At 31.5% G+C, this 20,913-nt stretch overlaps 2 protein-coding genes across 4 annotated transcripts in view; one reads left to right on the plus strand and one right to left on the minus strand.

Moving 5' to 3' along the window:
• Positions 1–630: 630 nt before the first annotated feature.
• LOC124541958 lies at positions 631–13,174 on the plus strand. Its single transcript, XM_047119897.1, has 3 exons — positions 631–906; positions 11,889–12,077; positions 12,632–13,174. Exons 1-3 carry the CDS (start codon positions 795–797, stop codon positions 12,763–12,765), a joined length of 435 nt encoding a protein of 144 aa, XP_046975853.1. The 5' UTR covers positions 631–794; the 3' UTR covers positions 12,766–13,174.
• A 4,273-nt stretch (positions 13,175–17,447) lies between these two features.
• Positions 17,448–20,913, minus strand: part of LOC124541887 (synaptotagmin-7) — a 724,295-nt gene continuing 720,829 nt past the window's right edge. For all 3 annotated transcript variants that reach the window (XM_047119798.1, XM_047119796.1, XM_047119799.1), the window contains 2 exons: positions 20,438–20,650; positions 17,448–19,738 (listed from right to left, as the gene is read on the minus strand). In XM_047119798.1, the coding sequence (XP_046975754.1) occupies positions 19,638–19,738; positions 20,438–20,650 (314 nt within the window). In that variant the 3' untranslated portion in view covers positions 17,448–19,637. The remainder of the gene's footprint in view (positions 19,739–20,437; positions 20,651–20,913) is intronic.

A 20,913-nucleotide genomic window follows, 5' to 3' on the forward strand; every position in this document is an offset into this window, starting at 1 on the left:
GCGTTCGAATTAAAAAAAAAACAGATAAATTTTAAAATTAGAATGTCGTGTCAAAATTTGTAAGCCCATTATTTGGACCGCGTTTTTAAAGCCAAATACTATATAATCTTAGCTTATAGCTCTATATGTATTTGTGAAAGTAATCTTGAAGGATGATACGACATTACTGGTCTGAAACTGATCAAGATTTATTTGATCATCACGCACGTATAGTACGACACAACTTAGATGTAGCATCGGCAAATTCAATACCGATCACAGCCGATTCACACAACCATTAGACATAGCTCCCTATCGCGCCATTCGACGCTATTCGTCGCTATAGATCACGTCAGTTCAACCCGAGGAAGCAAGTGTATGTAAATCGACATGTCAAATCGACGAATATATTAGGTCATATGATATTACAGGTTATTACGTTTGTGTAAAGATCATATTAAAATAGGAAATAAATATTGATAATGTGGGATAGCGTACTTGCATCGTACGATGCTACATCTAAGTTGTGTCGTACAATACATCCAAATTGATATAAACATTTCACCGTCAGTTCACGAGTAAAACATTGTCATATCTTACTGCATTGTCTCGTGTGAACAGGGCATAAAACATTTAAAAAAAAAGTGATACCCACCGCCGCCATCTTGTCCGCTCACTCCCCGCCCGCGCGTTACCAATAAAATACCGCGAAAATTGAATATGGAACTCAGTCGTTCGCGCGAACGCATTCGAAGTTAACGGAAAGCGCGCTTGGGTTTTTTATTCTTTTTATATTCACCAAAGAGGTGGTCAAGATGAAGTACCTAGTTGTCCTGGCTGTTTTCGCGTTGGCGTTCGCCGCTGAGGAGAAGGAGGAGGAACGGCCGAAGACCTTCAGACGTCTCATCCCAGCTGACGTTTTGAGAGGTCAGTGTCTTTTGTGAAAATATTTTGTTTTTTTTTTTTTAAATTTTTATTTAAGAAAAAATCAATTCTAAATTATATTTTATCTGTTCTGTTTTGTTTGATAAACAATGCAGTTAATTTTAGCAGTTAATTAAATTGATAAAATGAATACGACTTCATTTAAAAATATATATAACACTTTTAAATACATAATAAAATTAAATTAAAAGACTAAACAAGGCTTTATTACAAAGTAGTTGTTATGACCACTTCAGGAAAAGTGTCTATGAAAAGGTAGTTCGTACAATTAACAAAAATGTATTTAATAGATGTAGGTATTTCATATTATATAAAAAGCTAGTTGCTATCCACTATTGCTATTTTTGGGAAGGTTCTTATATTTTCACTGTAAAAAAATTGCCTATATCCTCCTTGAAGTTAAAGTTTTTTTTAACAAATATTCATCAAATTCGGCTTAGGGATTTAGCCGTGAAAACGTACAAGAATTAATTTCACATTTATAATATTAGTATATACTATATTTATTTACTATTATATATATTATATGTTGTGATATGTTGTAATTAATAAATATAATAATTAAATTTTATTAATAAAACAAACAGTAAAATCGAAAGTATATTAGACATCAACGCGTTCACATCACCGTAACATTTTATCATGAAATGTTATGCTAGACTACAATTAGTCTAGAAACTGTTATATGATTAATGATTTATTTATACATTATATAATTTGATAATCATTACGTCTGTGTTGAGTAATGATGTTATTTAATTACAATGAATAATTTTCTTATCGAATCAAAGTTATTTATAGTTTTGTTTCTAATTGAATAATTACGAATAGATACGATCTATAACGTTAAGGTTACTTTATAAGTTGTTTTCTGAGATATAATCGTATATAAAACATTGCATTGCATGGGAGACCTGTCTACTATGTAAATAATAATATGGTACAAAAATATATATTAATAAACGATTATAAAAAAATAATTTTATCAATGCGGCTCTATTTCTTTTCTGTCATTTATAATTCGAATTTGGAACAATCTTTTTTTGGGATATAGTTTGGGTTAGAGTCACTTTTTTTTTTAATTTCATAACTTGACCGTATGTAATAAAGTGATAGTTTTACTATGTACTAAGGACTTATAAATACAGCCTTCTAATAAACTAGGTTGTTGATATGAGTCATATAATCGTACGATGAATATGATATTAATTATATATACGTATTATATGAGTGGAATAAATTAATTTTAAATCTGATTTAAATATATATTATTTTATATTTCAAGTTTCATACTTAGAAGCGATTAATTATACTTAGAAAATAATTGTTTGATAATTAAACAGTTTTTAAGACTTGTTATTATACATTTTAATGATAACCTTTTTTTATATATATCTATTACATATAAGCGTATATATATGTCATGTATCGTGACTGTAAATAATTACTTCGTTTGTTAAATGGCTCTTAAGGCAGAAGAATTAAATCGATAATCGCGCTTTCTTTTTTTCATAATTAGTAGTTCAGTGAACAAGTGACTGTCTGAAAATGTTTAGCGATGGGTTAAAACCTCCTTTCTATTTAAAATGAGGCTTTGGCACAAGTAGCGGAATTTCATTGAAACATGAAAATAATGCTCGGAATCAAATCGCCACTAAGTTAAGATGCAAGCCTTCTAACTACTGGACCATCTCGGTCTATATATTAGTAGGTATATCTTTGTTATATAATATTTAAATTAAATACATTTATTTATTAGATAATGTTCTCAGCTAATCTTGACCTTGGTATACAAAATGGCGTAAAGATAAAAATGCTTTAGATTTATTTAATAAAATTTTAATTGGCTTTTATATTATTAATAATGTTTATTAAGTTATTATCCCACTGCTGGGCAAAGTTCTTCAACGAAGAACTAAAGCATTTCCGCTGTTTTGATTGATATAAAACTCTATTGTAGTTGCAACAACACAAATAGTTCCACAAATCCTATATTATATTTATTTTTTTTTTTTTTTTTGTGTGTTGTGTATTGCTGTTGGCCCTACTGGCCTTCACAGCGTCACCTGACTTTCGGGCGAGAACTAATGTCCCCTGCCCTGAGGTTGAGCGCGGGGCTCTAAATTAAAACTAAATTAAAACTAAAGTTCGTCCTGAGGGTGTCTCCTATGAGATCGCACCTCGGCTCAGAACGAAATCGGTGGGGAGTGATTCTAGCACTGAGTGAATTTACTGACGTCTCGGCCGCCTCCGAGACGTCGCATAACTGGGTCCTCGTTTCCGCCGGCGGAAACGCTGTGGGTGTGTGGTGTGTAGTGTGTTATTCCCTACAAATGGTTTGTTTGCGATAGTGAGGCTATCGTCTGTGTCGTTCAGGACGTGCATAGGTCGCCTGAGTCTATTCGGAATATTACCTCTTCGAGAGGTGTATTGGCACGATTGAGCAATCAGCGGATTGCTGTGTTCTTTAGTATATTATATTTACAATGTCGAGACCTTATATACACTGGGGTGAACCAAACGTTAGCGCGATTCAGACTCCTCACATATTTTCAGCACAAACATTCAATATATTTTATACGGTACAACCGATCTCACTAGCCTTTTGAGGAGAAAGTAATTATAGCCCAGTGCTTACCAAGCGTGAATCTTAACTAATGATTCTAAATTTGAACTGGGAGCACCAATGAATTCATGTAGTTAATTTATATTTATAATTCATTGGTAAAGGATAACATCGTGACGAAACTTGTGCATGATGGATGAATCCAATCCGAATTGGAGCGTGGTGGAGTAATCTCCAAACCCTCTCCTCAAAAATAATTAAGTAAGATTATTAATTATTAGTGCTTCTCTTGTTAACGAAAGTATATTTTTAGTTTTTATTACTAAGAGAAAATTTGATTCGTGTTTGTAATTTAAATCTGAACTTAAAAAATAATATTGTATTTATTTACTTAGTTAAGTGATATCACTTAATACACAATAATTGTAAACAATTTCGTGTCGATTTAAGTATTAAAATTAGTGCTGCCAGCATTTAAAAAAATTTTGTTTTTAATGTATTTCTATGCGAACTAAATCCGAAATCCTTTTCATTTATCATCAAATGACTTTTCGTTTATCATCAATCAATCAAAATGAATAGAGTAACTATTTTTTAATTCTATGAATATTGTAAGTATATAAATTCATTTACAACCTCATTTATATGGATTTCAATTACAATGTGTCATAAATAACGAATTAATTCGATTTTCAAATATTTATGTACCATTAAATTGTTAAATGCAGCTCAGATCCTTAAAGGGTATTTTTATCGCAACCTAAATCGTAGCTGGTTGCAAATCGTGCAACCAGTTGCTCAACTCAGCAATGGATGCGTCTGATTTCACATATCCTTACAACTTCCATTGCATCATAATTGTGATTTCGTATTTCAACATATAAATGTATATATAATACAATAAATATAACAGACACTAATTTATACTATACATTATATACTATAAAGTAACAGCCTGTAAATTTCACACTGCTGGGTTAGCCCAGCAGCCTGGGTTCTCTCATTAAGGAGAGGGCATGGAACACATTCTACCATGCTGTTCCAATGCGGGTTGGAATGCACATGTGGCAGAATTTTAATAAAATTAGACAAATGCAAGTTTCCTCACGATGTCTTCCTTCACCGCTGAACACGAGATAAATTATAAACACAAATTAAGCACATACATATATATAATGGTGCTTGCCTGGGTTTGAACCTAAAATCATCGGTTAAGATGCACGTGTTCTAGCCACTGGGCATTTTGTACTATAACTTTGTATAATTGTTTTGTATATTAATCAATACAGTTATGGTTCGAATTGTGATTGCATTAAAATTAGACTAGGCGTGGTTGAATAAGCTTAAAATCGTAAAATTATAAATAATCTAACGATAAAATTAAAAAAAAAATGGTCTCATTACTATAAACAAAAAAGGTTTGTTAACATTTCGTAAGAGGAATCAGAAATACAATTAAGCAGATAATAATTGCAACCTTTTTTAAATATTTAATCGACACTTCCTTATATGTTATTTAATTTATATATTTCTTTTAGATATACAAAGGAAATCATTAACGTTTTTGCTCAATATATATTCCTAATTAGAGACATATTTAATGTACATTTTATTCAGTAAAATAATTTGGTATATAATTCATATATATCAAGATAAAAGATTGATAAAAAAACTTTACGTATTTTATCTGTGACGAACAAATTTCCTTATGAATTTTATTTTAATGATATAAATGTAATATAATTATCATCCTAAAAGTTCAAGGATATTTTCGTTTTATACCTTAGCCTATTTTTATTTATCTGTATAAAAAGTAAAAAAAAATGGCGGCAAAAAAAACGTATTTGATTTATTCGCATTGAATTTTTTTTTTACGGAAGAATGTATATTTAAGCAACAATAAGAAGTCAATCGTTTTTTGACAGATCAATCATATTATTATTTTTTTTTATCTGTCACACGAATTGGACAGAAAAAAGTTCCTGGTGGCCTTTATGTTGTAAAAGGTTGAGTCATATAAAATCGAATATGGTGAGTGGTCTGAAATCAACCTTGGATTATTCTAGAAACTTTATGACTGACTTACTTGTAGGTAATGAATTTTAATAATTATTACCATTTAAATATTCTTGCTAATTCGAGCTATATGGAGTACCTTTTATGGCTGTGGGGTTTGAATCTTAGGCTATTTAAATGTTTTTTTTTTTCGTAGTTTCGGTTCGATCAAATTATAATATTAGTAAATTTAGTTGATAATATTTAGCATGGTAATTTAATTTTATTGAATGGTAGAAGTATGTCAAATATTTCCAAAATATATTTATACTATTTTAGACCAAATTATACATATATATAATATAAGTATATTATGATTAAAGAATGTTTTACTTATACGAATTTAAAAATAGTAAAATAAAATTAAAAAAAAAATAATAATTTTTCTGTTCACAAGATATTGTGATATGGTTGTTTACAAAAAACATTCAAATATAAGGATGTATAGATATTCACTTTCGCTTTTAAAAAAACATTTACATAACCACGCAAAAAAAAAATCATTCCGTGACCACAAGGAATGGAAAGTGTACGATGAGTGATTGCTTTCGTAAACTTCTGTCATTTATCAGACGTTCTTGTTATTTTGACGTGAATATGTTAAAATTTTTTTTTAATTATAGTAACACACTGATTGTGAATTTCCCACTGCTTGGTAATGGCCTCCTCTCCCACTAAGGAGAGAGTTTTGGAACATATTCCACCACGTTGTTCCAATGATTTTAGACACATGCAGGTTTCCTTACGATGTTTACCTTCACCGCCGAACACGAGATGAATTATAAACACTAATTATACACTTATATATAGTGGTGCTTGCCTGGATGAATCCGAAATCATCGGTTAAGATGCACGCTTTCTAACCACTGTTCTATTTCAGCTCTTTAATTATAGATTTTGTTAATAATCAAAACTTTGTCAAAGGTAAAATTTAATTCAGGATAAATATTAAATCGTAATTTAAACTTATATATGTGTGCGTGATGTTGTCTATCAAGCTTAAATTTTACTCCAATAAAGAGTTACATAAGATGATTTCAGTTCGTGTGTTCTGAGAATAATTGATTAGCACCATTATCAAGAGGCTTGTTACGTAACACTTAGTGTTTATTATCTGTGCCTATGCAATTTCGAAATGTCAATTAGATATAATTGTTCTATTTTCAAAATATTTTCAATACAGACTATTGATACATGAAATAATTTCAACAAACGACTCGATCAAGTTCGATGAAAACGTGGAACGTTCGTGTATTGATATAAATGACAGTTTTTTTTTTTTTTAAATACCTGATGTAATAATGCCTAACATACAGCCAAAGATAATTTATTTAAATTAATGTGCTCGAATTTCAAACTAGTTTAAAGATGTATAATTATATAAAATTCTGCGATTTATTTCGTTTTATAAATAATATGTTAAAGGTCATTACTAATAAAACGATGAATATATTCAAATATATTCAACCTAATTTCATCAAAGTTTTATTAATTGCACATTAAGACGGTTGAAATTCTTTATAATTATTTCTGAAATAAATATTGATGTTTAAATAGATTTAAATCATCTCCCTTACGAGCCTTAAGGACTGTTTGTTTGTTCGTAATGATTTCATGAAATAAATCCGAATAACTACTTTACCTATTAAAAGTAACAGCCCGTAAAAGATCCATTACTGGGCTACCTTCACTTAAGGTGAAGATTTAGAGCATAATCCACCATACGCACACGTGGAATTGTTCCTTTCATTATATTTATACCTTTCAATCGTTCATGAATTCTGAACCTACGATATCCGTTTCAAATTCACTTCTTTTAACCGCTGAGCTGTGTAGGCTTATATAAGTGAAATTAAAATAATTTCGTAGATAAATTGCTAACGTTATATAAGGATAAAGCAAGTCTTCCTTGTCTATTAAAAGTGAAATCTGTTTAGAAATGTTGCTAACGGTTTCACGTTTCTGTTTGCAAATGTTTGTAATTTATCTAGTCGACAACAATTAAGGAACGGAAAAGCACTTATTTATACATATTATTGCGGACACGTGTGTCTAATAACATTGAATTTTGTTATTATTTAATAAATTATAAATCAAACTGGTCTAGAAAGGTGCTCGTAAAGTTACATAGAATAGCTTAGGTTAATGATTTATTCCAAGTTGTAAGCCCCGGCTTCGCACGGGTGCAATACTGATACTAAATATATTACAGAATATGTTTATTTACGACATCACACTACAAAGATCTAAAATTATTAGTGTTTCATTACTATATTGTCCATGTATGTACAAAAACCTTCCTCTCGAATCATAAAAAAATACCCATCAAAATTCATTTCGTACTTTTAAAGATTTAAGCATAAATATGGACGAAGAAAGTAACTTTGTTTTATACTATGTAGTGAAGTATAAGCTACCACTGATTCAGAATGTATACACAGACTCGGTAAGAAATTCAGTTATTACATAATAATTATACACACACTAAAATAATAAATACAAATTAAATATATCTAGATTGAGTGTTTAATTATATAAGTGTGCGTGGCAGCTACGTACATAATGCTTTACTTGTGTGAGTGTATATAGTAATCAAGTGTCATATTATATAGTTGAATATATGTATAATAATTAATTTCTAATTCATCTCGCGCTTGGCGGTTAAGGAAAACATCGTGAGGAAATCTGCATGTGTTTAATTTCATAGAAATTCTGCGACATGTGTATTTCGCTAACTCGCATTGGGTCAGCGTGGTGGAATATGTTCTAAACTTCTCCTCAAAAGGAGAGCCTTAGCCCAGCAGTGGGAAATTTACAGGCTTTTGTTGTTGTTTGTTGTTTTAAAGCGTAAGTAAAAATATATAGAATTAAATTTTCGATGAATTTTCATTGACAATCGAAACGTCAAAAAATCTTTAACGTGACATTTATAATCGTACACCGTCATGTAGTGTAATACTTCACTCAATGATATAGATTATAAACAAATAAAAAAAAAATCCAAAATCAGTTCACAAATGACGACATTCTGAAGCAACTGACATTAATTTAATAATTTTATTAATTTATTCACATATTGATGCCAATAAAATTTATTACGCACATTTTACACGTTTAATTGGAAATTTTTCCGGTTGCTTTGCCGCCATTAATTTTCATTGCGGCCATCTTTGATTACGTTCAGTAACTTTGCGTAATATAGCAAGTCAATGATCCATTGTTTGTAATTAAAATAATAATTTATTCGTTTCGTATTAAATCTTCATAATATACACAATAAAATGCAAGATATATTGTTGTAACACTCATTACATTTTAATTTAATAATTGTTTTAATGTTAATACGTCATAGAACCAGTCATAGAACAAGACTAAAACAAAATGGCCGTTCGAAATGTCGCCTTTCACAACCACCGGTTAAAATCGGTTCAGAAATTTATTCAGATAAATCACAGCTACACATGAAACAGATCGAACGCGCAGTGAAAGTTAGAAGTTTCTAGAAGTGTTAGAATGTAGGGCGGTTAATCCGAAAACGGATCGCCGTTTCGTAATCACTTGTGTAACACTCGGCTGCATTTTTGCAAATGGCCGCTCTAGTTTATAATGTGACAAATTACAATATTAATTTTTAAATAAAGCTAATAATATTACAAAACTGATTTTTATCTTTAATGTCATTGCGTTTTTATCGTGTCGTTAATAATTAAAATAAAAAACGCCCGGAATTAAATTTAAAACGAACTTAATCGTTCATTGTTTAACCTTCGGACGTATACATTCTAATTAAAAAAAAAACAATTCCCGCCAATTCCTTTGTCATTTTGACATTTACTAATGCAGGCAAAGAGAATGCGTTTTAATGCAATATCGTAAATAATCCAACCTTGGATGCAACTATAAAGTCCATTCACCACATGAGTAATCGTTTTATATCAGCTTAATTTAATATAAAGCTAGTTTCAGACATTCGCTATTAATAAAATCTATTATATTCATTATTTATTTTTATTTAAGTGGGCAAGTATATCCCACTCATTAGATAATCTCCCGTCAGACTCCAATACTTAAATAATTAGGTTCCGGGTGAGTGAGCCAGCAGATCTTAGCTGACAAGGTTGACACGTGATGATTTAAGAATTGTTTAGTATTTATTATCTAGGCGGTGGTGAACGAGGTTCCGGGTTCGATTCCCGGCCGATTGTAGAAAAAGTTCATTAGTTTTCTATGTTGTATTGGCTCTGGGTGTTCGTAGTATCGTTACTTCTGAGTTTCCATAACAAAAGTGCTTTAGCTACTTACATTGGGATGAGATTAATGTACATGATAGCTTACTATAGTATTTAATAGTATAGCTGAAATAAAAAACATGCCTTACGACCCAATTTTAAAGCAACTGGTTACACAGTAACAGACGGGCGTGCATTGAATAACTTTCTGACGTTGCATCATTATTTTACATTTTAACGTTATTTTAATATTCATTAAATGTCCAACTGTATCTCATAAACTCGTAATCATTATACGTACTAGCGATCGCCTACAATACTGATACTAAATATACTAAAGTATTTGTTCATTAACGACATCGCATTAGACACTAAAATTATTAATGCTGTTAACTATATTTTTCATGTATTATATACAAAGACATTTCTCTCGAAAAATTCTGTCAATTAAATAAAATAAAATTATGTGATGTATGCTTGGGTTTGAACCCGCAATCATGGATTAAGATGCACGCGTTCTAACCACTGGGTTTTGGCTCTTAATAGCTCACTGCTAGATAAAGGCTGGATATATAGAGCTTACTCCCCCATACACTAGAATGGGGGTTGATATGTGGCAGATATAACTAAGAGAAAACACAAGATGAAATATAAATACAAACTATGTACATTAATTCAATAGTGCTTGCCTTGGATTCAAACTCTTTCAAATTAATTAAAATGCACTCTGATTAACCATTGGACAGTCGCGGCATCAGGCTTGTTAATCATCATTACATAGTATAAAACATAGTCTGTTATCTGTCGCTATGTATGCTTAGATCTTTCAAATTACGCAACGGATTTTGATGCGGTTTTTTTAAATAGATAGAGTGATTCGAGAGGAAGGTTTTTGTATATAATACATGGACAATACAGTTAAGAAACACTGATAATTTTTGAACTTTCTAATGTGATGTCGTAAATAAACAAATTCTGTAGTATATTTAGTATCAGTATTAAGCCGGGGCGGGTTGCCAGTAATAAATATTTCACTATACATCGTAGTATATAAACGATTTAAAATCGATTTCAAACGAGTAATCTAGTAATTATTACAAAACTAATCCAACGCTTACATATTAAGCTAGGTGTGGTAAAGCTTATTTGAATCTAGATTCTGGAGCGGGGCCGGTCACGCGTGATATTATCACATATTGCAATTTGCACCTTATTAACAAGCACATAAGACATAAAGTCGTTTGATAGTTTAAATGTTGCAAGTTTTATAATGCATTACAAAAAGCAATACATGTTATATGTTTGTTGACTACTTTCACAAATATATTATCTGTGTTCCTGCTTAACTCAATTACGATTGACATATATATACCTATATATATTTTAAAATAGTCATCTTTTGTGTAATATATGATCTTATATTATTTTGAGGCATTATGTTAATTAATAATTCGTTCAAAACGTGAAGAAACCTGCATTACATTTGAATTATTGGTGGTTTTGTTGTAAGCCTAACCTAACAGAAGTTTAGTTTTTTTAGTTTGTATAGATATAAAATTAACTTATATAGGAATTGTTGTGTAATCCTAAAATGTATGATGTAGGAAAGGGCCTAAGTCAGCTTAATATATATATATATATATATATATATATATATATATATATATATATATATATATATATATATATATATATATATATATATATATTAATCTTAATTGAGTTTCTAAAAATTCGGGTGACGATAGCGTGCGTGTTGGGTAAAATCGCGAGTTCTGCCACTATGATATATATTTTCAGTTACTTGTAATCTATTCCACATATTAAATTAACATTATAAATCTGTTAAATATTTATGTTTAAATGTACAGTCGGGGTAAGAAAAGGTTCGTCACCTTAAGATCTATTTTCGTGTGCTCAGTGTGAGCGATAATCTGCTTTACCGATCGAGAATGACATATTGCGTCGCAATTATTCGATGTTTAGATTCAAAAAGTAATAAGAGTTTAAAACTTAATAAGGGTTTCCTTACTGTACATATCTCAGACATGTACAGTAAGGAAAATATGTCCAAAAAGGTTTTATATATGTGTAAACTTATTTTTTTCTTTTAGATTTCCCCGGAATGTGTTTCGCATCAACTCGCTGTGCCACCGTCGAGCCATCGAACTCCTGGGACCTTGCTCCATTCTGCGGCCGCAGCACCTGCGTCATCAGTGAAGACACGCCTCCCAGGCTCCTGGAGCTTGTCGAGGACTGCGGACCCCTCCCGATCGCTAACCCCAAATGCAAACTTGACACTGGTAAGTTTAAGAAATATAAGAGCTCATAATTCTAAGGCTAAAGTCTATATTATATGGTTTAACTAGGCAATTGGTAAATGGTCACCATCTATACGTATAATAAAATTGGAGTGTCTGTTTGATATATTAAAATAGCCCTTTTTTACTCGACGCATATGTATGTATACACGGTACATATACCAAGATAACATTTTTTACAATTTTTGTCTTTCTGTCTGTCTGTTTGTTTTGGCTAATCTCTGGAACGGCTGGACCGATTTTGACGGGACTTTCATTGGCAGATAACTTATATAATACGGAGTAACTTACAATACAATAGTACTTTTTTTGTTAAATTCAAACGCGTACAAGGTCACGGGCACAGCTCGTTGTCCATAAATTCCGACTTTCCAAAAAAAACAACAATTTCCACCACCACCAAATATAGCATAAAAAAACAGTTTGACCATTCACCACATCCTATAAGATGTACCGTTAAATAATATAGTATTTATCTTTTGTTCAAATTTAGAACTTAATGAGAAGTAAGTATATAACACTTTTTTCTTTTTCAGAAAAAACCAACAAAACCGCTCCCTTCCCCGGCTGCTGCCCGATCTTCACCTGCGAGGATGGCGCCAAGTTAGAATACCCAGAACTGCCCACCCCTCCCCCAGAAGACGAAAAGAAGGAGGAGACAAAGGCCTAAATTAAAAAAAAAAAAACTAGTTTTTAAATTTATTAGTTATCTGTGGACGCACAATTGACAATCAACTTTCCCGCGTCCATTTAATTTCGTTTTTTTTTTTCAACAATTACGTTTTCAATAGATCTCTGTTAACTTATAAACGTGATTATTTCACCGCTTTCTAATTCTAGTATAACAATTAACTATTGTTCGAAATTCAAAGCGGTTTCCTATTTCCGGTCGCATTCAAACGATGACAAAAATGTCCTTTTGTTAGCAGCATAGTTTTAATGTTGTCTCGTCGCCATTTTGGTTTTTTTTAGAAGTTTATCGGTTTTTTTTACTTGAATACCTGCCTATTGTAAGTAATGTTTGTGATATTGTGATTAAAAATAGAAAAGAGATTCAATAAAAAATACAAAATTTCTAATGATGGATTTTATTTATGACCTCCTTACACCTCTTTTTTATAGTATATTATATACCACCACCCATAGATAATGACGCTGTAAGATATATTAACAATTCCTTACCGATGTACAATGGCGCCACCAACCTTGGGAACTAAGATGTTATGTCCCTTGTGCCTGTTATACTGGCTCACTCACCGCCGAGCACGAGATGAATTATAAACACAAATTAAGCACATGTATATAGTGGTGCTTGCCTGGGTTTGAACCCTGCAATCATCTGTTAAGATGCACGCGTTCTAACCACTGGGCCATTTCAGCTCTCTAGAGTATACATAAAACATTTATATTCAATACGTATAATAAAGCTTTCGTTAAGTTCGATCGAGATAGCCGAGATAGCCCAGTTGTTAGAACGCGTGCATCTTAACCAATGATTGCAGGCAAACACTACTGAATATTCACGTATTTCATTTGTGATTATAATGCGTCTCGTGCTCGCTGAAAGAAAACGTCGTGAGGAAACCTGCATGTGACTAAATTCAACGGAATTCTTCCACATTCATATCCACCAATCCAAATTGGAAGAGACCAAATGTCATATCACAATTCTAGCACTCTCTTCTATTCATATAAACTGTTTAATTTTTCGCGTTGGAAAATTAATTTTTCCTCTACATTAAGTTTATATGGAATCTCTGGTACCCAGAACCATAAGCACGCCTTAGTACACCATTAAAAAACGAGCAATACCTTCTCTATTTACACAGCATTGCTTCGGGATCGCTTTCGTAGTGTAAAACACTCACATTATCTAACACAACCCAATACAATTTCACTTGGTGGGGCTTTGTGCAAGGCCGTCTGGGTAGGTACCACCCAGCCATCAGTTATTCTACCGCCAAATAACAGTACTCAGTATTGTTGTGTTCCGGTTTGAAGGGTGAGTGAGCTAGTGTAACTACAGGCACAAGGGACATAACATCTTAGTTCCCAAGGTTGGTGGCGAATTGACGATGTAAGGAATAGTTAATATTTCTTACATCGTCATTGTCTATGGTTGATGGTGACTTACCATCAGGTGGCCCATATGCTCGTCCGCCAACCTATACTATAAAAAAAATACAGACGAAGGCGATTCTGGTGCAACATCCTATAGCAACGCTGTTAATTTTTAAGCTCAGAACTGCTTCTAAAAATTTGTAGATAAATTGCTGTTGGATCTATAATCTTGTAAAATGAATACTTAAGTACTTCGACCTTTTAAATCCACTTATTTCCGAGGCGAGCAAGTATAGCCCCTTAGATTTACCTTAACCGATTCGTAGGCGCCCTAATCACGTCCTATACGACCCTGTCTCACTTCTGACAACATTACTTTAGGTAAATGTTATGTGTATATTATTTAACGACCTATAGTAAGACCCAAATTAGATGTAGCATCGGAAAATGCAATGGAATGAAAATAAAACCGATTACTGCCGATTTACACAACCAATAGAAATAGCTCCCTATCGCGCCATTCGACGCTATTCGTCGCTATAGATTCACGCGCCAGAGAAAGCAAGTGCATGTAAATCGACGCGTCAAATTGACGAATATATTATGTCATATGATATTACAAGTTATTACGTTTGTGCATAGATTATATTCGAGTGAGAAATAAATATTGATAATTTGGGATAGCGTACTCAATTCGGATGTGATCAGTTTTACGAATTTTGCCGATGCGACATCTAAGTTGTGTCGTACTTATACGTGATTAGTGTATACCGGTTTTCATCCCGAGATACTAGGTTCGATTCCCGACTGAGACGATAGGAAAAGTTCATGAGTTTTCCATGTTGTCTTCGTTCTGGGTGTTGGTGGTACCGTCGTTCTTACTTTCCATAGCACATGTGCTTTAGCTACTTACATTGGAATCAGAGTAATGTTAGTGACCGAAGTCAAGTTAGCTGTGCTGTTTATCTTTATGTTAGAATTGGTTTTATCCGAACAATGTATGGTCCAGTTTGCTAGCAGTTACCCCCTGTTATCCCTTAAATGTTGAGATTACCAAAACACCTCTTTGAATAGATTACGTTAGAGAATAAACTGTCGTAGCAAATTTTAACTCTCTAGATTCGGTTGTTTTGTCTATGGGTTTATAGTAAAGTTAAGAGAAATTTAGGGTTCCGTACGCAAAGGGTAAACGGTCCGCCTCTCATAAGGTTTTATATCGGCAATCATGATAGCTAGACCAATGAAATTTGCGACAGTAACTAGTCTCTATTTCTATAGATAATGGCACGGAACTCTTCGTTGCGAGTCCCACTCGCACTTAGCCGGTTTTTTTATACATAGCTAAATAAAAATTAATATTAACTCAATAATTTATTTGGGAATAATTAATTTCACAAGTATAATAAATACAGAATACATTAATTCTCAACACTTTAAATACGTATTATATAAACATACAGCTATATGGTATAATTATAAATTAAAAATAAAATCAAATTTAATTTTCATTATAACACGGCGAAAAACTATGATTTTTTTTTGACAAAACTACGTAATTAATCGTAGACAAGCCAATCGTTACGTTAACAGTCTATAAATACAATTTTTTAACATTTTTTTTTATCTATATCTAAACACAGACTTAATATTATTATGATATTATATATTTTTAAAACATTATTATATGTTAAAATAATCAACTATATCGTTAAATCACAATTCTCCTAATAATTATTTTATATTGCACAAAATAGACATCGAACGCATTTGCAATTATATTTTGAGCCGTCGTGTTACCAACAAGCAATCGTTCAAAATGGCCGACAGTCGAAAGCGCGCGAAAACTTTTGACAACTAACGTTGCAGAGAGTTTTAATATCGGATACATATTTTATTAATTCAAAAATGGAACAGAACGAATGTTAATTATTATTTTAAAATATTCATGCGAAAAATACATTTATATTAAATAGTTTTCATGAAAATATATTTGAGTATGTCAATGCTATTTTTTTTATGTTTTACTAAGTTTTTTTTATTTGTAACCAAGTAGTGTTGCACTATTCATGTGCTTGGCTGTATATAAATGATCATATACTATTATAAATTGTTTCAATAAAAAGGTCAAATAATTGTGCATCAACATACTCGTTTGTGCTACTATTTTGACGAAACATAAAAAAATGATATGTCAATATATTGTACATTATAACGACTGAAATAAATAATTTTAGAAAGAATAAATTACGACCTTTATCCTATTTTATATAAAAAAAAACAAGAGGTAGAGTAAGGAAGATAAAAATGATTGATTCGATTTCAAAACCTTAATAAGTATGAAAATAGCACTGGTTCTCAAACTTTGCATGACGTCACCATTAAAATATTCCTATTTTATATACATTTATAGAATAATTCCTCTCATATTGACCTTTTTTTATTATACTTATTAAATACATTTTATTAACTTTACTACCGAAGATATGCTTCAAACAATGAAGTGTTACGTTAACTTTCCTAACACCGAACTACGTGGTCATTACGAATGAAAGAGAACACAATATGACAGTATTCTGTCTCTTTCTATATCATACGACACACGATAATAACTGTAGAACATCTGATCACGTAGTTCAATTTATAAACCATAGCAATCCAATCTGTACATATGTAAACAATGAACTGTCAAATTTGACATTTAATATCTTCTTTATTTAAAATTTCAAATATGGAATAAACTTTTATAGACCTTTAGTCGTAGCATTTATTTATCTGATTGGATAAAAGGATGTAAATTAGAGATGATACACTGTGTTGTTTAAAAATTACTGAAACTGACGTCGTATTACATTTGTACACATTGAATGGGACCACGTGCATGCTTAACACTAAGTAAGCGTTCGCGCACATTGATAAGAAAAAATATTATTTCAAAATGCATAGCAAAAATAATAAGAAGCACTTTATCATTATCTCCGACTAACGCTACACGCATCAAAAAACCCAGGAGTAAAAAATATATCAGCATACTATGACGAATATTATATAAATCAACGAATCTATCTCTGAGCCCACCTTATAACTAGATCGGATCGAATGCACACCCAAAACGTTGTCACGTACTCAATATGGTATTGATTGCATCGACACTGGTTCTCAAACTGTGTCCCCCAAATCATAAAAGGTAAGACTACGTTTTACTAACTACATAAACAGTATCTAACTAGTATCGGTACCAATAACGACTCAGATTTCTATTTCTAAGGATAATATTAACGATTAGATTTTTTAAATTTTATTTTGTTGGCAATTTCCTAAAATCGGGTTTCGAAGCTCGGTTAGGGGGTAAAAAATATCTTTATTGTATTATAATTCTCTTTGCAACTATGTCACACTTGTAGCCAATCTAATCTCTATAACAACGTCCTACTCTTTCAACGCTCTGGGCTACACTTTAACGTGTGTAGAGCAATATGACACTTATGCCATTGAGATAAGGGCGTTAATTGCACGTCAATGTGAAGCCCATAGTGCATATAAAGTATTCTACGAATACCTATAAAAATCTTTATAAATGTATACAATATTGAAAACTGATTACCAACATCGATTCGAACTAATACTATAAATAAGCTTCGTAACATTATAACATGAAGCAAGAAAATTGTTCTATAATATATATGTACATAATATATAAATAATTACTAATATAAACTAACAATAACTACACTGTCAATTTCTAGGGTATTTATTACATGGATTTAGTATATCACCATGAACTACTATATATTGTATCAGATAATGTTTTTTTTTTTTAATGGAAAATAATTTTTTGACACTTGCGTTATTGGCAGTTATTTATATTCCATTTTTAATTCCATCACGCAAATAAATATTTTATTATGTTATTATTAAAAAAGATAAAACTAAATAAAAATCATCTACTCATTTTGTGCGATACTATGCCAGTTTTAATAATATTTTTTCTACATTTTAACAATTATTAATAATCTATTAAAAATCTTAACATTGATTTTCTAACATACAACGTCGATTTTTATGAATTAATTTTAAAACGTCAGCGTAACTGTCAAAGTCGTTTCAAAAATTCCGTCATTAAAATTCTTAAAATGTAAATAATGTTTTTTCTTTGAACTACAAATAAATAATCAAAAAAACCTTGTCCAAAAATGAAAATAGTAGCACCAAAGATGTTTGTTCACATGTTACAAAATAGTAAGGAATATAAAAAAATACATAGAATTTTCGAGTGCATATTTTCTCATTTAGAGAAATGTTCGTATCTTGTTGAAAATATCATTCATTAATTTCCAATACATAAAAAAACAGTCTACTATTAATTAAATATAAATAAATATATTTAAATTACGTTAGACATAAATTAATAATAATTATTCTAAAGATTGTTGTGAAATATTAAAAATAAGGTTAGCAAAGTCATTGCCGTGTGTTTTTGCTCTTTAACATTTTCAGGCGTCATTTAAAAAATTACATATATATCTCAAATAGACATACAAATATACATAAAATAGAAATACCAACAAAATATAATAAATACTCGTCATTTCAGATTTATCATAAAAATCTTAACAATTCGCCGTATGGCTAAGAAACTTTGATGTCCTACGTTTCCATAATATAAGGCGTCTTATTAATAAACGCGCAGTAACAACATATTACTAACACTTTGTCACTGTCTAACATACGTAACAATTGATTTAGTTAGAGAAGAACAGATATAGTTAAAGAAGTTCACGTTTATTAATAAGGATTAATTATTCCTTTGAGAATAGATGGCAAGTGCGAATCGGAATTTAGGTATCGATATCATAGCAAAATTGATTATTATTATTTTAATAATACTGCACTGCGATAGCTCAAAAATTATGCTCAAAGGAAATTACGTCATTGGTGGATTCACTCGAGAGCTATTTACAAATCCAAAGTATTAAAATAGGTATTATCATAAAAAGTAATACAATTCTAAAATAATGGAAAAATATTAAATATAAATAATATAAAAGTTATTTTCGTTTAAGCAATCTCTTAAGCCATGATATCGACGAAGATGTTCAAATATTAATCTTTTATTTAACCATTCAGTCTTATGACGTTTTGAATTTATTTTGATAAGGGGCATTATCATCCACAAGACAAAACTAGTTTTATATCTCATCTATCAAAAGTTAATTTCAACGAATTTTTTAGTAGCACAAATATTCAATGTATCATTCGATTCAACAATAAAATAACTGTTATTATTTTAATTCTAATTAATTATTATTAATAATAACTAATAAACGTCTTGTCTAAAAAATGATTACCCCATACGATTAATATTGCTCGTCAAATAGATATAACGCTACGAAAATGCAAAGACCGTTCTCTGTCTAACCTATAGTGTTATTTCTTTCTAACACGCATTAATGTATGGGGTTTAAATGACCCCATGTCGACGATTTACTCGGGTTTCAAGCGGTGCCATTGTACAATGGTTTGTCGAGGTTTGGTGATCATATCTTGCCAGTGTTTTGTTTCTGTGGCTCCAGAACCGTTTTTACCTGGAAACATTTTAAATTTATTATTATATGAATACATTATTATCTACAAATTATATTATACATTTATTTCAGATGAGAACATTCAGAAAATTCTGAAAATATTGTTGGATGTTTGTGTTTAAGAAGTTATTATACACTAAGGGAATATTGAATGGGGAATGAGTTTCTTACACCAGTTCCTTTCAGATTTGTGACCCAGTACTCTTGGAAGAATCGCTAAAAAAACAGCGGCACCAATTTCGTTTTTAAGGAGGACATCACGGGATCGTTTAAGCATGATATAGAGAGAGCATGATATAGATATATAAAGCAATATACCGTAACTCCCCAAACCGTTGCTTAACTTAGTAAGTCTGCTATGCAAAATTAATTTGAAAATGAGAGATGTGAGTGTTAAAGATTTGGACTGTTGAAGTTTTTTTTTATGCTATTTGTTGGCGGACGGTCATATGGGCCACCTGATGGTAAGTGGTCACAACCGCCCAAACATAATGGTGCTGTAAAAAACATTAATCTGTAAAAAACATTAATCCTTTCATCGCCAATGCACTTCCACTTTGGGAAGTAAGATGTTATGTCCCTTGTGCCTGTAGTTACAATGCCAAGTACTTATTTGGCGGTAGAATAACTGGTTAGTGGACGGTACCAGATGGGCTAGCACAAGTCTTACCACCAAGAATTCTATTGAATGTTACATACCAGCCAAAAGTATTCTGCCAATTAGCTCGTTCCGGCCAATATTGTCGAAGTCCATTACTTGGACGTCCAAGGAGCATTCCCTGATCTTCTCCCAGGGCACGTTGAAGGAGAATGAGTCGTTGAATACGGGATTCAGTGTGCATTTGAAGACGGCTGTCTTGCGTTTTTCAATGCGTTTGTCTCCGAACTGCAGCCAAACTTTAACGTAGGGATCTGGAAATAGCACAAGAGTTACAATTTAGTATTTGTTAGTGATATAGTGTTATATCATTTGGACGACCTCCATGGTCGAGTGGTGTGTACACCGGTTTTTATGGGTACGCCACTCTGAGGTCCCGGGTTCGATTCCCAGCCGAGTCAATGTTGATTACCATTAGTTTTCTATGTTGTCTTGGGTCTGGGTGTATGTGGTACCGTCGTTACTTCCATCACACAAGTTTCAGCTACTTACATTAGGATCAGAGTAATGTATGTGA

This window comes from Vanessa cardui, chromosome 29 (genome assembly GCF_905220365.1).
Source record: "Vanessa cardui chromosome 29, ilVanCard2.1, whole genome shotgun sequence".
NCBI classification, from domain to species: Eukaryota; Metazoa; Arthropoda; class Insecta; order Lepidoptera; family Nymphalidae; genus Vanessa; species Vanessa cardui.